This window comes from Cheilinus undulatus, linkage group 7 (assembly GCF_018320785.1).
Source record: "Cheilinus undulatus linkage group 7, ASM1832078v1, whole genome shotgun sequence".
NCBI lineage: Eukaryota > Metazoa > Chordata > Actinopteri > Labriformes > Labridae > Cheilinus > Cheilinus undulatus.
The window spans coordinates 27,156,860-27,176,958 of record NC_054871.1 but is presented as its reverse complement, the minus strand read 5'-3'; the positions used below and the strand labels follow the sequence as shown (position 1 = coordinate 27,176,958).

The 20,099-nt window shown below is 37.4% G+C and overlaps 2 protein-coding genes across 2 annotated transcripts; both read right to left on the bottom strand.

Annotated features, from left to right (window-relative positions):
* Window positions 1-2,780: 2,780 nt before the first annotated feature.
* Window positions 2,781-9,325, bottom strand: tax1bp3 (Tax1 (human T-cell leukemia virus type I) binding protein 3). The gene is made up of 4 exons (XM_041792262.1): window positions 9,127-9,325; window positions 7,055-7,174; window positions 4,501-4,578; window positions 2,781-4,377 (listed from the first exon to the last, which is right to left on the bottom strand). Exons 1-4 carry the CDS (start codon window positions 9,160-9,162, stop codon window positions 4,228-4,230), a joined length of 384 nt encoding a protein of 127 aa, XP_041648196.1. The 5' UTR covers window positions 9,163-9,325; the 3' UTR covers window positions 2,781-4,227.
* A 3,192-nt stretch (window positions 9,326-12,517) lies between these two features.
* hsh2d (hematopoietic SH2 domain containing) lies at window positions 12,518-17,104 on the bottom strand. Its single transcript, XM_041791982.1, has 5 exons — window positions 16,980-17,104; window positions 15,901-15,990; window positions 15,622-15,787; window positions 14,586-14,834; window positions 12,518-14,445 (listed from the first exon to the last, which is right to left on the bottom strand). Exons 1-5 carry the CDS (start codon window positions 17,102-17,104, stop codon window positions 14,047-14,049), a joined length of 1,029 nt encoding a protein of 342 aa, XP_041647916.1. The 3' UTR covers window positions 12,518-14,046.
* Between the last annotated feature and the right edge of the window lie 2,995 nt (window positions 17,105-20,099).

Genomic DNA, 20,099 nt, shown 5'->3' with positions numbered 1-20,099 from the left:
ACGTTATGCTAACTGAAAAAAATCACTCTGGGGAGCACGTGCAGTTGTAAGCCCTTAGCTCACTGCTTTCCTCTCACACACCCACTCATGTTCATAACAAGTTGCATTAATATGCACGAAGCCCATCACACAATATGAGAATTGCACCATACTCACAATAGTCACTACTGCTCATACTAATAAGAATTCATGAAATTAAAACATACAATAGCGAGAAAATTATACCACGTGCTGAAAAAACACCAAATGTTTACACCCCAAGGTAGTCAAAATGATGTATGCTTGTGCTACATGTTAAATCCTACAATTTAAATGTGGTCTAGCCTTAGCCTAGTGTTTTAGAAACACATTTCTGTATTTGTAAAGCTGGAATTTTGGACTTTATTTTGCATTTTCCAAGCACAAAGTTCTACAAAAGCATTCGAGTATTTAAAAGCATCTCATAGCTTCCTAGCACTGTAAGATCATGCAAAACCCCAATGTCCATTGCTGATTGTCCTAAACTTGACATTAATGTGGTTGAAAAAAAAACAGAATTGTAAGATTAGATTAATAAATCAGATAATCTATATGCAATAAAAACTAATTTATTTGAAAATATTAGTTTATTATGGTAAAATTAAAGAAAAAGTTAGAAAATCAGGAAATTCATAGATAAGATACTTCAGGGGGGAAAATGAAAATAATTTAATTTATAAACTTTATTACTTAATACCAGTATTAGATAAGCGGGAACTTGGCATCTATCTTGTATTAATAAAATAAAAATTAAATATGTTTTGGTGTGTCTTATGGAGTGAAAAAAATTAAGACATGACTGGCAAAAAGTCAGTTTGGGGGGAAAAAGTTAAAAACCTGTTCCTACAATGTGTGCTAGTTTAGACCTCAACCTTTAGAAATACACTTCATATTACTGTCTTTAAAAGAAAAGTACAAAGTCAAGTTTGGAACATGTTTTGTTCCTTTTCACAGGAATCTGTGATATGTATCTATCATGTTTGTTCTTGCACATATCTGATGGAAATATAAAGGCAAAGAAATAAAGGATGACAAATTTGTTACTATACTCAAGAGCCACATGTTGAGTATCACTGGTTTAGATTGTTTCAACCTAAATGCATTTGTTTAATAACAGTTATTTCATCCATTTTTGTTCCCTAAATCTGGCATTTGAACAAGATAAAATGTATTAAATGAAAATAAAATGTTATGGTTCTGAAAAATACTGTTTCACCCAAGTATTAGTGTTGATGGATTCACCAGTGGGTTCAGAAAAAAAGCTGAAAACAAACACTGGCATGGCAGTTCTTAACCATCTTAATTTAAGTAAGGTGATCAAAGTTGGTCACCTATACATTCCTATATTGTCACTTCTCTTTCTGGTTTATTGCACCTTTCTGAGGCTGTGAATTTCCATCTGGTTCCAATCTGGTGTAAAACCAAAGCGATGGGGGCAGATTGCATTGCCATGGCAACACAATTATCATGCCATAACGTGGGAGGCAAGGATCATGTATGATCCAAGGTTAGATAGTGTAATTATTCAGCCAACTACAGGGAGGAACATTTGTCTTTGTGTTATCTTTTAGTAGTACAACATTTCAGTTGTTTCATTCATTGAACATCATTTTTTATGAATCAAAAAAAAGGTTAAATGAAAAAAATGCCTTAAGGACCAATGAAACACAACAGTCACTCTACCATTGTTTGTAAGTGCTGACTTAATCATGCCACCAGTTCATCCTCCAATGAAGTTGGGTGATCATTGCTCCAACTTACAGCTTTCCATTAGTCACCAAGCAACAAGTCACATGTTGATGTTTTGGTATTGGTGTGAGTCTGAGATGTTTGGGCCACCACTTTTACGTCTGATAACATGGTTTAATCATGATACCAAGTCAAGTGGACTGGAGCGTGCTTCCTTGAGTCCCTGGCACAAAAATAGCACTGACACACACATACACACAGTTTATTCATCTATAATTTCTCAAAGGGGGGATATTAGCTCAGAGTTGCCCTAAAACAACCTCTACCATGATGTGATATAGACCGGGACTAAAGAGTTAAAACAAAACTTGGTTTCAATAGAATTGATTAGTACTATGAACATTAACGTTGACTATGTGACAAAAAGATGAAGTATTTGATTGGAAAAGAAGAGGAAACGATTGCATGTTAGAAAAAAAAATGACTTAAAAAAAAAAAAATACTATGTGCTTCTCAAAGTCCAAATCTGAATAAATGGTGCAGCTAATTGCAATCAGACTTTCTCCTGACAAGCTTTTAACAGTGGGTCACTTTTGCATTTGGGATTGTTTGTTGCCTCCAAGTCCTGTAGTTCAAAGGCAGAGTGATTGGTCCCAGGCTCTCATATTAAAGAGATGAAAGTGGAGAAAGCTCTCTGTATCTAAATGCCTTGGTACACACACAAAGGTCAGGGAATAGATTCTTTGCTCTGAAATGTCAGCTGATTACTTTATAACTGGCTACATGGAGCTATTTCAAGGGCTTGTGAGATTAAAAAAAGGCTTTTTCAATGCGGGGAGGGGAGAGGTATAAACATTGATCTTAACATATAGCATTAGCAACAAGCAGTAAAGAGGCGTATGTTTCTAACAAACATTTAGCTGTATGGAATCAAAAGTCAGGATCATCATGCTTCGCTGGAATGCTGATAGACATTCACACATTTCTTAACACCACTTCAACCTCAGAACAAAGAAAAAACTCCCTCTTCTTCAGAAATGTTCATGAGCTTAACTAAGAAAGCATATATAGTGTTTAATTTTCACAGTGGATATTTTATTTTATAAGGAAAAAAGTACAATTTAAAAACATGATTGTAAGATGAAGTTATTAAAATCAAACACAAAACATGGTATTGTACATAAAAATTCTAATTAGAACTCAAAGATTTGACATTAACATGGTAAAAGAATGGCAAACAAAATACTGTTTATTGCTAGTTCTTAATCACTCAACTACAGTGTTTTGTAGCAGGGGGAATATATCATTCCTGTGCAGCAGAAATGTCTGAATAAAATATAGATGTGGAATAAAAAGCAAACAAGTACCATTAAATGTAGTGGCTGGAAGTTTTCCTTTTAGGCTGTTGTGTGCATGTGTTAAAATCCTCAGCTGTAAGGTTCATAGATTTTTGATGATGGATGATGAACACTTATCAAACATTTTAGACTTTGAGGCAATCTGAAGGTAGCTGTTATTCCAGTGTGAAATTTAAATGCTAATTAGAATGAAAATTAAACCTCTTATTAACCTGATAAATGACAAGCTTGAGAGGTAAAGTACTCAATATGACACATTTTGTATCTAAGGAAGAAAGGAATGTCTACATGAGCCATGAAATCTTATGAGAATGTAGGTGCATTGAGTTTTTTACTTTGCAAACACACAAAGAGAGAAAAAGTTATGCTAAAAAACAGAGGGATACATCATTAGCAAAATATGATTCAGAAATACATGGGTATGTATTGGAACAGGTGTAAACATGAGCATGTGATAGTGTACAGAATACCATTTTACACTGCTTTACACATTTCGATTGTGTCATAGTGCCTTGACTTTACTTTGGCATGTAATGCAGAAATACTAACAGGAATGACAGAAAATAATGTTGCTTTTTTACATAAAAGTATTCAATAATGTTACAATTCAGTGATTTTTCAGTGATGTATCAAAACCATCAAGGCTAACTTGGGTCAGCTGTAAGAATAAAGGATCAGAGATATGTTTGACAAACATGTCCTACAGCTTGCATAAATACTGACTACAAATCTACCTACAGAGCTCAAGGATTGAAGACATTTAGCAAATATCCCCTGGGAATAAATCTAAGGATCAAGCTTTTACAAAAGGTCCACCAAAAACCTTAGACAGTCCACTGATGTTCAAATATAAAAAGTAGTAATATTGGGAATATTTGCATAAATGGTTCAGCTCTCTGATATAATACTTTTCATTCAAAAGCATCTTAAAACAGTATTGGGGATTTTCTCAAATTGGTCAATCACTGTCATTATTGCAAACTGATTCAGACTCAGTTCCCAGTTAGCTCTACCCTACATTATGCATGTTCATATCTAAGGGTAGGGTGTCATATGTGTTATAAAGGCCACTATCAACTGAGGTTTGTGTGAGTCTTTGTGTGTGGGAGTCTTCAGTCATTGGATAAAGCACGAGTCTGTGGATTTCAGTAGTGTCACCAAGTTAAGGTCTGGGAAAACTGCCCATAGATTGCCTGACAGCTTGCTCCAGCGACTTTCTGGTAACAAGCAGGCGCACTATTTCCTCCTTCTTCTTTGTTAGTCTCTTACGAGCCTGGTCGTGGGTCACCATGGTCATATCCCAGCCATTCACCTAGAAGGAAGAGGAGGTCCTTGTTAGAGAAAAAAACTACAGCCACAGAAAGAGAAGGTACCACCACCCCTCTCTGATTCTCAGATGCACACATGATGCCATCTGGTGGAATTCACTACACACCTGCATTATTTTGTCTCCCATCCTCAGGCCTGCATCATCTGCAGGTCCTCCTGGTGATATCCTGGTCACATAAATGCCCTGATGGACACAAACATCTGATCTATTTTAAACAATCATGGCAGTATAATCATAACAATCAAAAAGGGACTAAAAAATATAACAAACAAAAGGAAACACATATCAAATACCAATAAAACAAGTTTTGAGACTTGCATTTTTCTGTTTTTTCTTTATTTTTTCTTCTCCTTTAAGAATATTGATGTTTGCTATTTCTTTCTAACCCTTATCTGGGTTAAGCAAAACTCTTGATGAAATATAAGCAAAAGCACAATCTCTTTTTTTCACCACAATCCTCTTTATTAACCAATTCTTCCCTATTAGAAACTTGTGCGAATAAAAAATGTGTCATAAGATAACCATTCAAAGTAAAGTAAATAAAATAAGCAATGAAATAGAAATTCTTGGGCTCATATTTTGTTTAATAACTTTTGTAAATGACAGCAATTTAATTTAAAAGGAATTATGTGCATGCCTTAGTTGATTCATTGGGTCAGCATTGGTTGGAGCAGATTCTTTAAAAGCATGAAAGAAGATCAGTGTTCTTTCAACGGTCCATGTTAACTGGGATCTCTGATATGAACACCAACATTGCTCTCCTGGAAAGCTACAATAACACTTATAAAGATCCAAAGAAGATCTATCAGATAGTATGAAATTATTCAAGGGATTAACTCAATACTTGAGCAAAAAGAAGTCATTTTTCCTCTTCAATGGGGCATCTGTTCCTGGAATCGACCGGCATATTTTATCCCTCTCTTCATTATGTAAGACTGCTGGGTTAGTGTAAACCTGCAATATTCCAGTCTATGACATCAGTCAGAAGAGTCTGGTTTGTTCCCACCTGAGGCTACAGGTTATATGTTCAGGCTTGTCCTACTTTAACATAAGTGCTGCTCTGGTAACACAGTCCTCCCAGGACAGGAATTTAATCAGGAACATGGAAAGTCTGATGAACTGTGTTTGAATTTATCATTCGCTATGAGCAAATCTGCCCAAAGAATTAGCTGGACCGCTGAGAAACCCAGTGAACCCAGATGTGATTTGATGTTATCATGTATATGTGTGTTGGATCAGTAGAACTGATGCACACTTCCTGGCTAACAGATACTTCATTTCGGAGTTGAAAAGTGTGCCAAGCTATTTTTAAGTTCTGATGTTCAAATGATTTATTCATGCCCCTTTTACAACTCCGATTTTTGTCAGTTTGCCCATTTTTGCCACTTTAACAGTTATTTCCCCACTTTTTAACCCGTTTTCATTACTTAAGCCACCCATTTTTACCACTTTTTTTTTTGCATCTTTCTATCTATTTTTGCCACTTTTGCCCTGTAGGAGCTATTTATTTATAATTTGTATTTAGGCGGGTATTTAATTTGCTTTTATTGTTTGGTGCCTTCTGTTTAGTTATTTTTGAGGTGTTTTCTTTGTTTAGAATATATTTTTGATCATTTTTTCTTTTGCTAATTATTTGTTTAGTAAATTTAGTGTTCTGTTGCTTTTAATCTAGTTTATCTGGTTGACTGGGTAATGCTGTATGCACCTGAGGTGATATAGGTATGTAGGTAGGTAGAAGACCAGCATGCACCGGGGTGGGCCTATGGGTTTTTTACCAGCACATGAGAAGGAGCATGAGCCATGATTCTCTTTGTTCTTTTGTTTGCTTTCAAGCTTTGGCAAATCAGACCTTTTAAATCACAGATCTTCTGAATAGATAATGGACTTCTTTTGCCTGCGTACTTCATCACCATGGTGCATCTGTGGCGGCTTGATTATGTTTGATTTAAGTTATTAAATTTAGTTTTTTTAGTTTTCTTTTTTTCCAGGATAAATAGCTACTACATGCCCATTCTGTCACTTTAAACTGCTTTTCACTTCAATTTTTGACTTTATTTTGCAATTATTTAATTATTTTTCCCTTGAAGTTATTATAGCTCCTTCTACTTTCATCCCTGGTATCTAAGCGTTTGTGCACATTATCATTACTTCCAAAATGGTTTAGTCAATGTGCCCATCCACAATGGCAACACTACCAAAAAAGCTCATTCTGATCACATTTTGAAAAAAAGCTCTATTGTTCTATAGCATAAACATAAATTAAATAAAGTATGATTATTACTAGGGTAGTAATGGTACGGAAAAATTTCGGTTTGGTACATTTTTAAGTAAGGCAATTAAAGCGAATAAATAACAGATTTTTTTTTAAATTAGGTTGTATCAAAATAAATAGGCTGAATAAATTACTTTCAAATTATTAATAAAGCTGCTACCTCCTTCCAAAAGGAAAAATTATTAAAGGTGAATATGATATGCCTATGACCGTTTTGACCAATGGCAAAATCACTTTCTGCTGCCTCAGGATAGAAATGCATCAACAATGCAAAAACCTGCTAATGGGTTCAAAGCATTTGCTACCTACCCAAATGGGTTCTTGTTGTGAAAATGGCAATTGTATCTTACCTATGTGTGTCCTGTAAAGAAGGGACTCAGAACTTACTTTGTCTGCCTTATTCTCAGAGAAAGGGTTCTGTCCAGGGTCCTGGTCAATCCCTCCTCCAATGCTGAAGCCCAGGATCAGATGATCTCCCTGACGCAACTTCGTGATTTCAATCTGTTCCTGTTAAAGAAAACAAACAAACATGAAATTAGATATATGGTTATTTGTTCAATGCAAAGATCCTGATACACTAAATGCACTCAGTATTTTTTTTTTGTATTTTACCTGAAAGTCACATTTAAGTAGATAAGTTAAAACTGCCTTATTGATGATGATGCACTTGGGTTTCTACAATCTGAACAACTGCACATCTGTGTGGATTGTGGTGCTGTTCTTGTAGATCACACTTAACTCAAGTTGTTACTGCATGAGACAGCTGTTCTTCTTTCTGAAATAATCCATCCTAAAACAATGCCTCAAGAAACTCCTCAGCATTTTGACAAGCATTATGCTTGATGTTCTTGTGTCATTTAAAAGAATTGCAGCATATCAAACTATTTGTATTAATGTAAAATACAAAGATTCATATTAAATATTTTGTGTGTAAATTATGATGAAGTGCACCAGTTCTGAAAGTGAAATGGGAAAGTTTTAAATCAACTCAGAGTTGACATCTAGCAGCTTTTTCTACTATGAAGAATACTGAACATAAGAATAACCAAAAAATCCATCCTAATCCCATCCAGTAAGGACATGGGTACTAAGTTATCTAACTCAGACATACTGTACAGCTTAAAAATAGCAGATTTCAAAAGGCCGTTGCTTTGTGATTGAAGTCCACTTTGGGACAGAGACCCTGTTTGAGCAGCCCTGCCCTTGATGCCGTCAAGCAGTCGAGGCTCATTAACCATGGATGACTCTGACAGTAGCACAGTCATCACAGCTCTTGTCAGCACAATGACTGCCTGTGTGTGCAAGTATGAATAATAAGACGTTCACTGAGTGTTGCTGCTGGTACAATGAAGTCTGAGGATGTCTGAAACTTCGTTAACTCTTGAGTAAGGGTGGGGCAGTCAGTCAGGACTTCTACGAAACTGAACACATGTTGCCCCACTTATATGAAAAGGTTCTTACACTTAATGTAAAGACCTGCAACATATAAATCAGCCATTCATTACGTGAATTGCATTGTGGAAGTCTTTTGAGGTTTGTTTATTAAACATGCACACGTTCTGTCACAATATAAATGCAATGTACTGTGCAGTCAAACAAAAAAGGGGTAGTGCTGTATTCAAATTGACCAATTATCTATTGATCCTGATAGGAGAGTGTTTTAAGAAAAAATATTTGGAAAAAAAGAAAAAAAAATATATATATATATATATATATATATATACCGTCCCCTTGCACCTTATTCGTGCCACAAGGTCCCGCTTTACTTCATATATAATTTAAAAGCATTAACCCTATAAAAGTTGCTTCCTGCATACAAACTTAGTCCTGATAGTGAACGTCCCAATATGACAGGCATAGAGGAAGTTACCTGCGTCACTTACCTGCTCCCCACCTTTGAATCCCTGATAGTCATATCAACCAGCATCATAAAATACATATGTGAAGTCACTACTGAATAATTTAAGTGTACATAAATAAATGAGTCTAACTAAATTCATGCTATATTTCGCAGCTTTGCATTAAAACTTGACCAGGAACACTGAATCACAGTGACGGTGACGCCCATAAGTCAGAGTAGTTAGCTGTAAGGACATTCAAAAGCTTTTCTTAACTACGGTCAAAAACAGAACTATACCTTATTTCAAACACCCTTTTTCCTAAGTCGACGTCTTAAGCATTTAACAAGTTATTTGGTTCAATACATCACTAATAAATGAGGTAAGAAGAAAAATGCTGTTAGCCTATGTGGCTGCTGACGAGAGCAACCCAGTTTTTTTATTAATAGGCAAAGGTTTTGTTTTAAAGTGCCAAAAACCTCGCACTAATAGCTAACATAGTTGAGTGTGATTTAGCTAAAATACATTATTACCGCACAGTGACAGTTTTACATTAACGTCAGTTCGGAGACTGAACAATAGAGTCCCACAGAACGGGTACAGCTCTGCTCCCAAACTTACCACCACAGCAACCACCGGCTGTCCTGGTTGGCACATTGTGTCGCTACGATGTTAAGGCTTCAAAACTTGGTTAGTTGCTCCAACTTTTACACTAACAGTCACAAGAATAAAACTGTCTTTATATTACGCTGATACAACTTCCTACACTCCACAAGAGCGGCGGTCGGCTACTCCCTGTCTGGAAACCAACAGCTTCCCAGATGACGTCACTTCGCCTCCCATTTTATGAGTTCGGCTGGATTTGCTGTTCAGGACAGCCCGGAGGAGCGGTGTTTGATGGTTGGCCGTCAACATGCCGACACCGAAGAGAGAGAAGTTAGAAATCGAACTCTACAGGGTTTTTTGTTCGTCCTTGTTGTCCCAGGGCAGGGCTGGAGTTTTCCTTACAAGGACCTAGAAAATAGTAAGAACCGTTCATTTTGACACCAGTCACTAATTTCAGTCTTAGTCCCAAGGTTAAATGTAATTTAGAATAAGTCACATTTAGTCATTTTTACCGTTTATAATTTTAATCTAGTATCAGTCGACGAAAACTCAAAAACATTTTCGTCCAGTTTTAGTAAAAAAAGAAAGCATTTATTCTTTACTTACGGTCAAAACTCTGATTATCTGCCTGATTATAGTACCAAATCATATTAGTATGTCCCACGCACCCTGCCAAATTCAGGATCACTAATTTCTAAAGGCAGAAGAGCTACAGATATCCAAACTTTGCATCTACACTTGATATGTTGGAATAAAGTTGCTGTAAACATGGGAAAACCCTCACCCCCTAAAACTCTGATGATATAAAATCCCAGAGTAGTTTATCTCAGTACAGTCTGATGTTAGCTGATGTCACTGCCTTCATTGAAAGTTGACTGCCACATGCTGTGTTTTTGTTCACTGTGAGGTAAATTTTCCAAATCTATCAACCACGGTGGCCTACGAGTTATTAACAGAGAAATTTGTGGGAGTCGTATTTCTCGTGAGTGGGTGTGGCTTCGGCTCATTCAACCAACATGCCCACATCATCATGAAGCAGATTTTACAGCCTCATTTTCCATGATTTTGAAGTTTCATTTTATAAACTTAGAAATGACTTTCATAACTGAAATTTGCCCTGGTGGTTCACAACACAGTCGCCTGTCATACAAATTAAATAAAATAAAGATTTTTTTTTTTTTTATCGCTTTATCATGACTTTAACCGTCCAATCTCTGGAATTTCCTGCTCTGTCCCCTCTAAACTCTACAAGGATTAAATTATGTGTTCTTTCTTTTATGAGAGGGGATTCATGTTTATTTCCATTCAAACACCTGTAAGTGTGTTAACAGGTAACAGATAATTGGATTTAAGCAATTCTGGTTTTTACCTTCTGGCATGAGAGGTCAAACCTTACACCACTTTTTAGAGACAAATATTAATGTTAATGATACTGCTTGGCATATCTAGAAAAATATGATGGTGAGATGTTATGCATGGCTTCAGAAAAAGAAGAAAAGCAGACATGGTTTACAGGTGCATCTCAAAAAATTAGAATATCTTGAAAAAGTTCAATATTTTTTATCACTCATTTCAGAAAGTGAAATCCATATATTATATAGCCTCATTACACATAGAGTGAAATATTTCAAGCCTTTTTTTAATGTTGATGATTATGGCTTATAGATAGTGAAAACCCAAAATTCAGTGTCTCAGAAAATTTGAATATTGTGAAAAAGTTCAATATTGGAAAGTCATGGTGCCACACCCTAATCAGCTAATGAACTCCAAACACCTGCAAAGGTTTCCTGAGCCTTTAGATGGTCTCTCAGTCTGGGCAAGTAGGCTACACGATCATGGGGAAGACTGCAGACTTGACAGATGTCCAGAAGACAGACATTGACACCCTCCACAAGGAGGGTAAGCCACAAAAGGTCATTGCTAAAGAAGCTGGTTGTTCACAGAGTGCTGTATCCAAGCATATTTGTAGAAAGTTGAGTGGAAGGAAAAAGTGCGGTAGGAAAAGGTGCACCAGCATAAGGGATAACCGCAGCCTTGAGAGAGTTATCAAGCAAAATCCATTCAAGAATTTGGGGGAGCTTCATAAGGAGTGGACTGAGGCTGGAGTCAGCGCATCAAGAGCCACTACGCACAGACGAATCCTAGACATGGACTACAAATGTTGCATTCGTGTCAAGCCACTCCTGAACCAGAGACAACGTCAGAAGTGTCTTAACTGGGCTGTGGAGAAAAAAAAACTGGACTGTTGCTCAGTGGTCCAAGGTCCTCTTTTCAGATGAAAGTACATTTTGTTTTTCATTTGGAAATCAAGGTCCCAGAGTCTGGAGGAAGAGTGGAGAGACACAGAATCCATGTTGCTTGAAGTCCAGAATGAAGTTTCCACAGTCACTGATGATTTGGGCTGCCATGGCATCTGCTGGTGTTGGACCACTGTGTTTTCTGAAGTCCACAGTCAACACAGCCATCTGCCAGTGAATTTTAGAGCACTTCATACTTCCTTCGGCTGACAAGCTTTATGGAGATGCTGATTTCATTTTCCAGCAGGACCTGGCACCTGCCCACACTGCCAAAGGTACCAAAAGCTGCTTCAATGACCATGGTGTTACTGTGTTTGATTGGCCAGCAAACTCACCTGACCTGAACCCCATAGAGAAACACAGAGAATCTATGGGGTATTGTCAAGAGGAAGATGAGAGACACCAGACCCAACAATGCAGATGACCTGAAGGCCGCTATCAAAGCAACCTGGGCTTCCATTACACCTGAGCAGTGCCACAGGCTGATTGCCTCCATGCCACGCCACATTGATGCAGTAATTCATGCAAAAGGAGGCCCAACCAAGTATTGAGTGCATAGAAATGATACTTTTCAGAAGCCTGACACTTCTGTTTTAAATATCCTTTTTTATTGATCTTATTTAATATTCTAATTTTCTGAGACACTGAATTTTGGGTTTTCATTATCTGTAAGCCATTATCATTAACATATTTCAAGAAATAAAGGCTTGAAATACTTCACTCTATGTGTAATGAGTCTATATAATATATGGGTTTCCCTTTCTGAAATGAGTGACAAAAAATATTGAACTTTTTCATGATATTCTAATTTTTTGAGATGTACTAATAGAGTAATGAAAATGTATACTCACCAACCTTTTATTGCCACTAGATGGCAGTGTACCCTGAGATTAGGGTTTCCCAGTAGTTTGGGAAGGAGAGCTCTGATCGCCCAAACATTAAAAAAAAAAAAAAAAATCCAAACACTGACAGTTCCATTTCTCAACATTCATGGTATAAAGAGTGACATATGACAGAAAATTAATTATTGTCAGACATGATTTATTAATTTGGTCATGTTACAAAATAAGATGAAAGAAGTACATAAATGTGAAATGTTCCAGGTGCTTTAAAGTCCTTTTAGCTTTAAGTAGAAATGTTTGGTTTATTTGGTTTAAACATTTTCAGATGTGTTCAGATATCTGTCAGAAACATTTTGACTTATGTGAATGTTTCTACCTGTGGGACAAGTTTGATAAGTACCTGCATTTTCTTCCAGCTTTGCTCGTTACTTTCAGAGAACATATCTGCATGTGGTACGAGGAAGCCTAGAACTCCTGTATTCAAAGCAGCTCACATTACCTTCACATGCCTGATTTACATGCGCTGAACAAAACTTCCTCTTTCAGCTTTATCACCCTGTATTACAGTACCAGAGAGGAATAGTGAAACACTGAGCTTAAATTTACGATTGAGCAAGAAAATGCATCCTCTTCTTATGTTAAAGGTTGTCTTTTTTTCTGTATTTAAAAAGAATTCAATATTTTAAAAAAACAACAACAACAACAACAAAAAAAAAGCATTCATGAGTCACTGTAGTTACGCCAGTAATGTCATGACTTTTGACACACGCAACAAACTCTGCTCGCTAAGTCTTGCTACCTACATCTTTCCAGTGAGGAACACACAACAAGCTGTCAGGGACATGTGTGACTAAAGAAGATATACGAGGCAGACTGTCCGAAGTAAATGAGAACAGCCACAAAGACAAAACAAGATTTTATTCATTCTTTAATTCAATGAACTTTGCTTAGCGAGGATGTTAAGTGCACTGAGTTTTAGCTGTATAAATATAAGTGAATAAATACGTAAAGCAGAGTTTGTCCTTTGGTAGATGTGACAGCTGTTTCCCTAATAAAAAAGTACTATATAAGGCTAAGCCAATTTTTGGTAGGATGTTGTATTTTGCCAAAATCAAGCACAAAAAGCAGAACAATGAAGTTTTTTGCCTTAAATTTGTTAGGCAAGGTGCTGGTTTTCTAACTAATAAGACTGTGTGCCCCATGTGAAAAGGCTACAGTCCTCTGATCGCAAACCACCAAGCAACTGAGTTTAGTTTGGTTTGGTAAAATACAGAAATTGTTTGGGTTTCTTTTCACTACCAAAAATAAGGAAAAACACCATAATAACTGATCCACCCCACCCTAATGTTTTGGCACCATTATGTTAGGCTACCAGGTGTGTCTATCCAACCCTTAAGGGTGAAGCTAGCCTAACTACTGCCTTACAACCTGTTTACCAAGTAAAAGTTAAGATGACTGTGTAAACATGAACAAGATCTGGGTTTACCATGCTAAACTGCACCAAACTCTGCTGAACCAAACCAGACCACGTAGTGAAATGCACCAGGCTCTTCTCCCACTCTGCTCCATAATGTCTTGTTACTGTCCTATTTAGAAAGGTACAAAATGTCTCAAACAGCAATGAAAGAAAAAGACAAGATCCATGTCAACAAAGAATCTTGAAATGTTACTTTTTAAAAAGCTTTAGTATCTTTAGTTTCTGGATTACAGCTCCTTTTCCTTTATAGGCTACTTTTATGTTTCAGTCATACAATCCCTCAATCAAACCATTTCTAACTAAAGAAAGTGTCCGATAATCAGTAACCTGGGGCAAAAGGTGGAGGCTGTTTGTACTCATATGGTAGCCCTCCATTGGTCAGTCCCACCTCAGGGCAGGTGTAGGAAAGAGGCAGACTACTGAAGCCCTGCTCCTCTGTGATTTCCTGGTACACATTCTCAGTCGCCTCAATACTACTTTCTGCATTCATCAGCTCCTGTGAAGGGCTTCTTTTCTTTTGAAATTTTTTCTTAAAGTTCTTGAGGTTTGAAACAACTGATGGCTTTGCTTCTTGGTTCCTTTGAGGGCTAGATGGGTGCTCAGTGGGTGTTTGAGGGGCAGAAACTGTTCTGGTGCAGGCCTGATTCTGCTTCAGAGGAGGAAGAGAGCTCCGATCAGGAAGTTCAGGAGGATGGTTGTTCCTGTTCGTTAGCACAGGCTGGGGAGACATTGGCATGAGAAATTAAGTTTTCCTTAGATTTAGATGTATTTTTGAATAATTTTAAAAACAACAAATGACTTTGTATTATAGTTCAAACAATAGATAACAACAAAACAATCTCCTTAGCTCATCCTTACTGTGGGCTGAAGAGAGGAGATGACTTCTGGAAATTGCTCCTCCAGTCGAGGGTAAAGTCGACCTTGAGACCCAACTGCAGGAAGCTTCATGTTGTTTGGTCGATTTGGAAGAGCAGGTGGGATCACTTCTTGTGATAGTTTGAGATTTGTGTCGGCATTAAGGGAGTTGTTTGGCAGCGAACTTGTGTTAGGATTTGGATGTCTTTGGGGAAACAGTAGTTCTGCATAGTCAGTCTTGATACTGGAGCTCTAATATGAAATCAAACAGAGTGGTGGAGAGAAAACAGAACTATTTAGGCCTGTGTACTTTTGCATGGGGCAGAGGCGGAAAGCAAATAAGCAAATAAAGTGGCTTCAGATAGAAGATGTGACCTAAGTATAAATGTTTTAAATGCATTGTAAATACCTCGTTGCAAATATATATACTCCTGATGCTAATTCACACAAACATATTTAACATGATATTTAGAAGCACAATGCATACAACATTTACACATGAGGTGTTTTAAATGTCAGATACCACATTAAATATCCAAACAATTTAAACTGCTTTGCATGGTGAAAATAAAACGAATACATCAATATGCATGTATTACAGTTGAGCAGAACCTACAGATTCCCAAAGAAATAATGACACAATTCTTAAATGTACCTTGTTTCTGTCTTCAGTAATGAATGCAAGTTTTTGGCCTCTTTTACCTTCATCCAACTACACCTTCATTTGCCATGTCCAATACATGTTGCATGTGTTTTACTTTAGTATGTGCTTCTCTAATTGCATATGGATTGTTGTACCTTTGTATTGTTCTGATTGTTGAATCTACTACACAGGGAGAATCGTATCATACCATTTTGTCCCGCCTTGTGTTGTATTGTATCATTATTGCATCTTACTGAACTGTATCATATTGTTTTGTATTGCTTCACATCACAATGTATCGTATAATTTCCTATCCTTTCATATCGTATGGTAATAGATGACATACAAACCACTGAACTCTCTACTATAAAGAAGAGTTATGAAATATTTACGTACCTGTCCACAAGCTACAGTCAACACCTCATTGTAAGGCATGATGGGAGACCTTCGATGAAAGTCCACCATGTCTTGCAAACACTGGTGGTGCATCGTCTCCCCAACTATGATGTAATGACCATCCTCCTGCACATCAATCATGAAATGTCTGCAGCGATCCTCAGCACTGAGGACCATAAAGAAGAAGAAGCACAGAGCAACGAGAATGATCAGAGCAGGACTTTGACCCGTGAACTGGGACAAAGAAAAAAAAGTTCCTGTGATCATGTAAACACTTACCGATATGACAGCGTGTAACCAATCCTGCTCTCACTGACTCTGATGAGGAAGTAACCTGGAGGCTTGGACATCAGAAGCTCCTCTGCTGTCCTGGACAAATAATCAACATGTTAAACTACGTAAAAGAAGTTATTAGTTGGGTTTTCACGTTTATTGGAACTTTAACGTTACTATCCAGTAACCTATTAAAAGAAGGATTAGATAATTATGATACAAAGTTGTGAATGTGTCCACAGGGTGTGGAGGAAGCATAAATCCATTACAGAATACACATTTGCCAAAGGGTAAAGTCCAATCAGAAAAATATTTTACTGACATAGTTGTGATTAATGTGTACTGTACACTAAAATGAACAATTAACACAACAAATTAAACCTGTATATCTGACTTTGTCAAGCTGTGTATGATGCTGGATACATGGAGTAAAGCTAGTCTGTCTTCCTTATGGAAAAATTATATTCAACATTTTTAGTCATAGTTATATGCAACCAGATAAACACTAGTAACACTAAACAACCTAAAGTAAGTTTTTCTCTGGAAATAAGCAATTTAAAAACATTATCTGATGATGTTAAGGGTGTAAACCACGGAGTAGCCTATGATACGATACATACAACTGGATATATAATACAGTGCTATCATATAATGCTACATTACAATATCTGTTAAACTGAAGAATGCAAAACTGCCTTTAAAAGGTACAGTGTAGGATTACTATGTTAACTGCTATTTGGTGTCAGTTTCACGTCTTATCTCGCTCATCCTATCGCACTGTTAGCTTCTTCTTTGACCCTCTTTATCACAACCTTAACTTGTGTTTTAAGTGCCACTCAAAAAGGCTTTTTATTGTGACAAATTATCAGGTAGATCAGGATGATCATGTATTGCCGTATCGGCATTTAGTCTCACTGCCTAATCCTAAAGACACAAAACCAACAAAAATAATTATATTCAACCCTGTTTCTCCCTAAGCAATCACTGCATCCTGGAGCTAAATATGTTTGTCTAGAAAAATGTTCATAACATGTGTCGTCACATTCCTCTCTGATGGCAGACAGTGATAGAGTTTGTGGACTTACTTCCTTGAGATGATCCCATGGAACCATTCGGGAACTATCCCGTTCCTGATCACAGACTGAAGCTGGGACTGAGTAAACCAGATGGCGGTTTCATGTGGTCCCTGTAAAGACGGACTCCACTCCATCTTTCTGGGAAAATTTCATTTAATCGTTTGACAAAAACCTGCATAATGATTACAATGAAACCCTTTATTTCAGGCAAACAATGCGCGTATATGTAGTATAAATGTAGAATATAAAGAACCCGTTTCTTAGGTTGTCAGCTGAGTAACAAGCAGGTTTAAATTTAGTATCAAAGAGCACTATTGAATCAACTTTCCTGTTTATTCCTAACCTGTGTGTTCCTCTTGATTACACACTAAATATTAGTCTAGCAAAGTCTGGCTTACTGTTTTAAACAGATTTCTTTTCAATTTAACTTTAAACTCCTTCATAGATATTTTATTTTCATTTTGAATATCAAAAAGATGAGCAAATAACAATACAACATGTAGGATTTATGGAAAACAGTAAAATTATTACCATCTGAAACAACTGCAGAGGGTGTTACACTGTCTTTTGTAAATATCAACTATTACAACGGATATAATGATTGATTTTGCTCATAAACTCAATCAAAGCACAGTAAAATTACCAAGCATAGCTGTATTCAATGTTACTCACCCTGTCCAGCAGCTTCTGTTAAAATGAAACTTCACAGCTCACCCGCCTGATAACACCTGTCAGGTGGGCGGAGCCAAAAATCCACACACATTGAGAGAGAACAGAGGCCATAACAAGACAACAGAAAATGGGGAAATGCTGTTCATACTGCAGGTAGAAGTTAGCAAACAGCCTCAGTTGTCTTGACAAAGGTCAGCCAAAGTATGCTGCTTTTGCATTCTACAGAAATGAGGCCTTCACGCAAGCTGCTGTTTAGGAGGTTTCATTTCCTGAGAGGAGACCACATGCGATATTGCCCTTTTCAGTCTTTGCACAATGGTGGCTAGAGTTCAATAAGAATTGTAAACTTTGATCATGTTTCATAGTCAATTATTTATCATTAATCAAGACACATCTGTATGAAACTGCAGTTCCAGTACATAAAGTATGTGTAAGTATGCTTATACTCATAGTGCCTATAAAAAATAAACACCCCCTTGGGTGTTTTAGCCTTGTATTGATTTTATAAATCAATCATAATAAATATAATCAGGCTTCTTGACCAAAAAAAATTACAAAAACAAAACTCTTCAATGTCAACATGACAACAGATTTTGACAAAGTTACGTCAATTAAACAAAAATATGAAATGTAAAATAAGTAGTTGAATAAACATTCACCACCTTTAAAGTGACCTAAGCCATCAGAGGTCCAGCCAACTGATGCTAGTAGTCTCACAACAGTGAAAAATGGGATCACATAAGTACAGTGAATGTGTCTCAAGTGACTATAGTATTAAGGCACCTGTGTCTGGAAGGTCCAGTCACTGGTTAATCAGTATTCCTGGCCACCATTACACCATGAAAACAAAATAACACTCCAAGCAACTCAGAGAAAAGGTTATTGAAAAGTAAAAGTCAGAGGATGGATACAAAAATGTTTCCAAGGCACCGAGCATTCCTGGAGTTCAGTTAAATCCATCATCAAGAAATGGAAGGAATATGGCACATGTGTAAATCTGCCTAGATCAGGCCATCCTCACAAACTGGGTGACCATGCGAGAAGGAGACTTGTGAGACAGGTCACCAAGACACCTATACTCTGAAGGAGTTACAAGGTTCAGCAGCTGAGATGAGAGAGACTCTGCATACAATTTTTACCTGTTTTTCACCAGTCAAAGCTTTAAGGAAGAGTGGCAAAGAGAAAAATCAAAAATAAATCTGGACAAGAGCTTGCCTGGTCAAGTGGAAGAAAGTTCTTTGGTCTGGTGAGACCAAAATTATGCTTTTTGGCCATCACATAAGCTGCTTTGTTTGGCTGGCACAAAACACTGCATTTCACCACAAACAAGCATCCCCACTGTGAAATAACAATAAATAATAACAATAACTTCATTTATCCCCAAAGGGAAATTCATTTGTCTGGAGTCTCATCTGTTTATGGTAGAATTATAGTCTTATTGCTGATGTATGAAAGATCTTCTATACCTTTTTGTCCTGCAGCGAAGAGAGAGGAGCCTTCCACCACCGCTGTTTCTTTGGTCATTTAAGGAGATATGAAGTGGATGATCCATGTTCCCCAGAATGGCCTCCATCTTCTTCATTGTGCATCTCTCCACCTCATCCTCCAATGAGTTCAGCTTGATTCTGACCACAGAGCCAGCTTTCTTCACCAGTTTGTTCAGACGCCTTGCATCCTTGTGTTTTACACTGCCTCTCCAGCAGACTGTAGCATAGAACAGAACACTTGCCACCACAGACTGATAAAACATCTGCAGCATCTTACTGCAGATGTCTACTGATCGGAGTCTTCTCAGGCAAAAGGGGCGGCTCTGCCCCTTTTTGTAGATGAAGTCTACATTTTTAGACCAGTCCAACTTATTATCCAGGTGTACACCTAAATATTTATACGATGTCACCACCTCGATATCCACGCCACAAGTGTTCACTGGCTGAAATGGGGGTTTGGATCTGCGGAAATCTATGATCATTTCCTTTGTCTTTGAGGTGTTGAGTAGGAGGAAGTTTTTGTGACTCCAGTCACTGAAGGCCCTTATCAGATCCCTGAAGCATCGTGTGGCAGCATCATGCTGTGGGGATACTTTTCAGCAGCCAGCCCTGGAAGGCTTGTAAAGGTAGAATGCAGCAAAATGCAGGAAAATCCTGGAGGACAATCTTATTCAGGCTGCAAGAGAACTATGGCTTGGGAAAAGATTTTTTTTCCCAGCAAGACAATGACCTGAAGCATACAGTGAAAGCTACATGAAGATGTTTTGAAGACAACAAGGTGAATGTTCTGGAGTGGCTGAGTCAAAGCCCAGACCTCAATCCAATAGAGCATTTTGTGGTTGGATTTGAAAAGGGCTGTTCATACCAGATATCTGTGAAACCTGAGAGAGCTTGAGCAGTTTTGCAAAGAAGGAGTAAAATTGCAGTGCCCAGATTTGCAAGCATGATTGAGACCTATCCACACAGACTA

What these genes read in the sequence shown, in the direction of transcription:
- tax1bp3 (XM_041792262.1), bottom strand. Translation starts at nt 9,162, where the DNA reads ATGTGCCAACCAGGACAGCCGGTGGTTGCTGTGGTG. An exon ending in AGCCGGTGGTTGCTGTGGTG is followed by an intron (nt 7,175 to 9,126) that starts GTAAGTTTGGGA and finishes TTTCTTTAACAG; the next exon opens with GAACAGATTGAAATCACGAA. An exon ending in TGGGAGACAAAATAATGCAG is followed by an intron (nt 4,378 to 4,500) that starts GTGTGTAGTGAA and finishes TCTTCCTTCTAG; the next exon opens with GTGAATGGCTGGGATATGAC.
- hsh2d (XM_041791982.1), bottom strand. Translation starts at nt 17,104, where the DNA reads ATGGAGTGGAGTCCGTCTTTACAGGGACCACATGAAACCGCCATCTGG. An exon ending in CATGGGATCATCTCAAGGAA is followed by an intron (nt 15,991 to 16,979) that starts GTAAGTCCACAA and finishes TTATTTGTCCAG; the next exon opens with GACAGCAGAGGAGCTTCTGA. An exon ending in TCTCCTCTCTTCAGCCCACA is followed by an intron (nt 14,446 to 14,585) that starts GTAAGGATGAGC and finishes ATGTCTCCCCAG; the next exon opens with CCTGTGCTAACGAACAGGAA.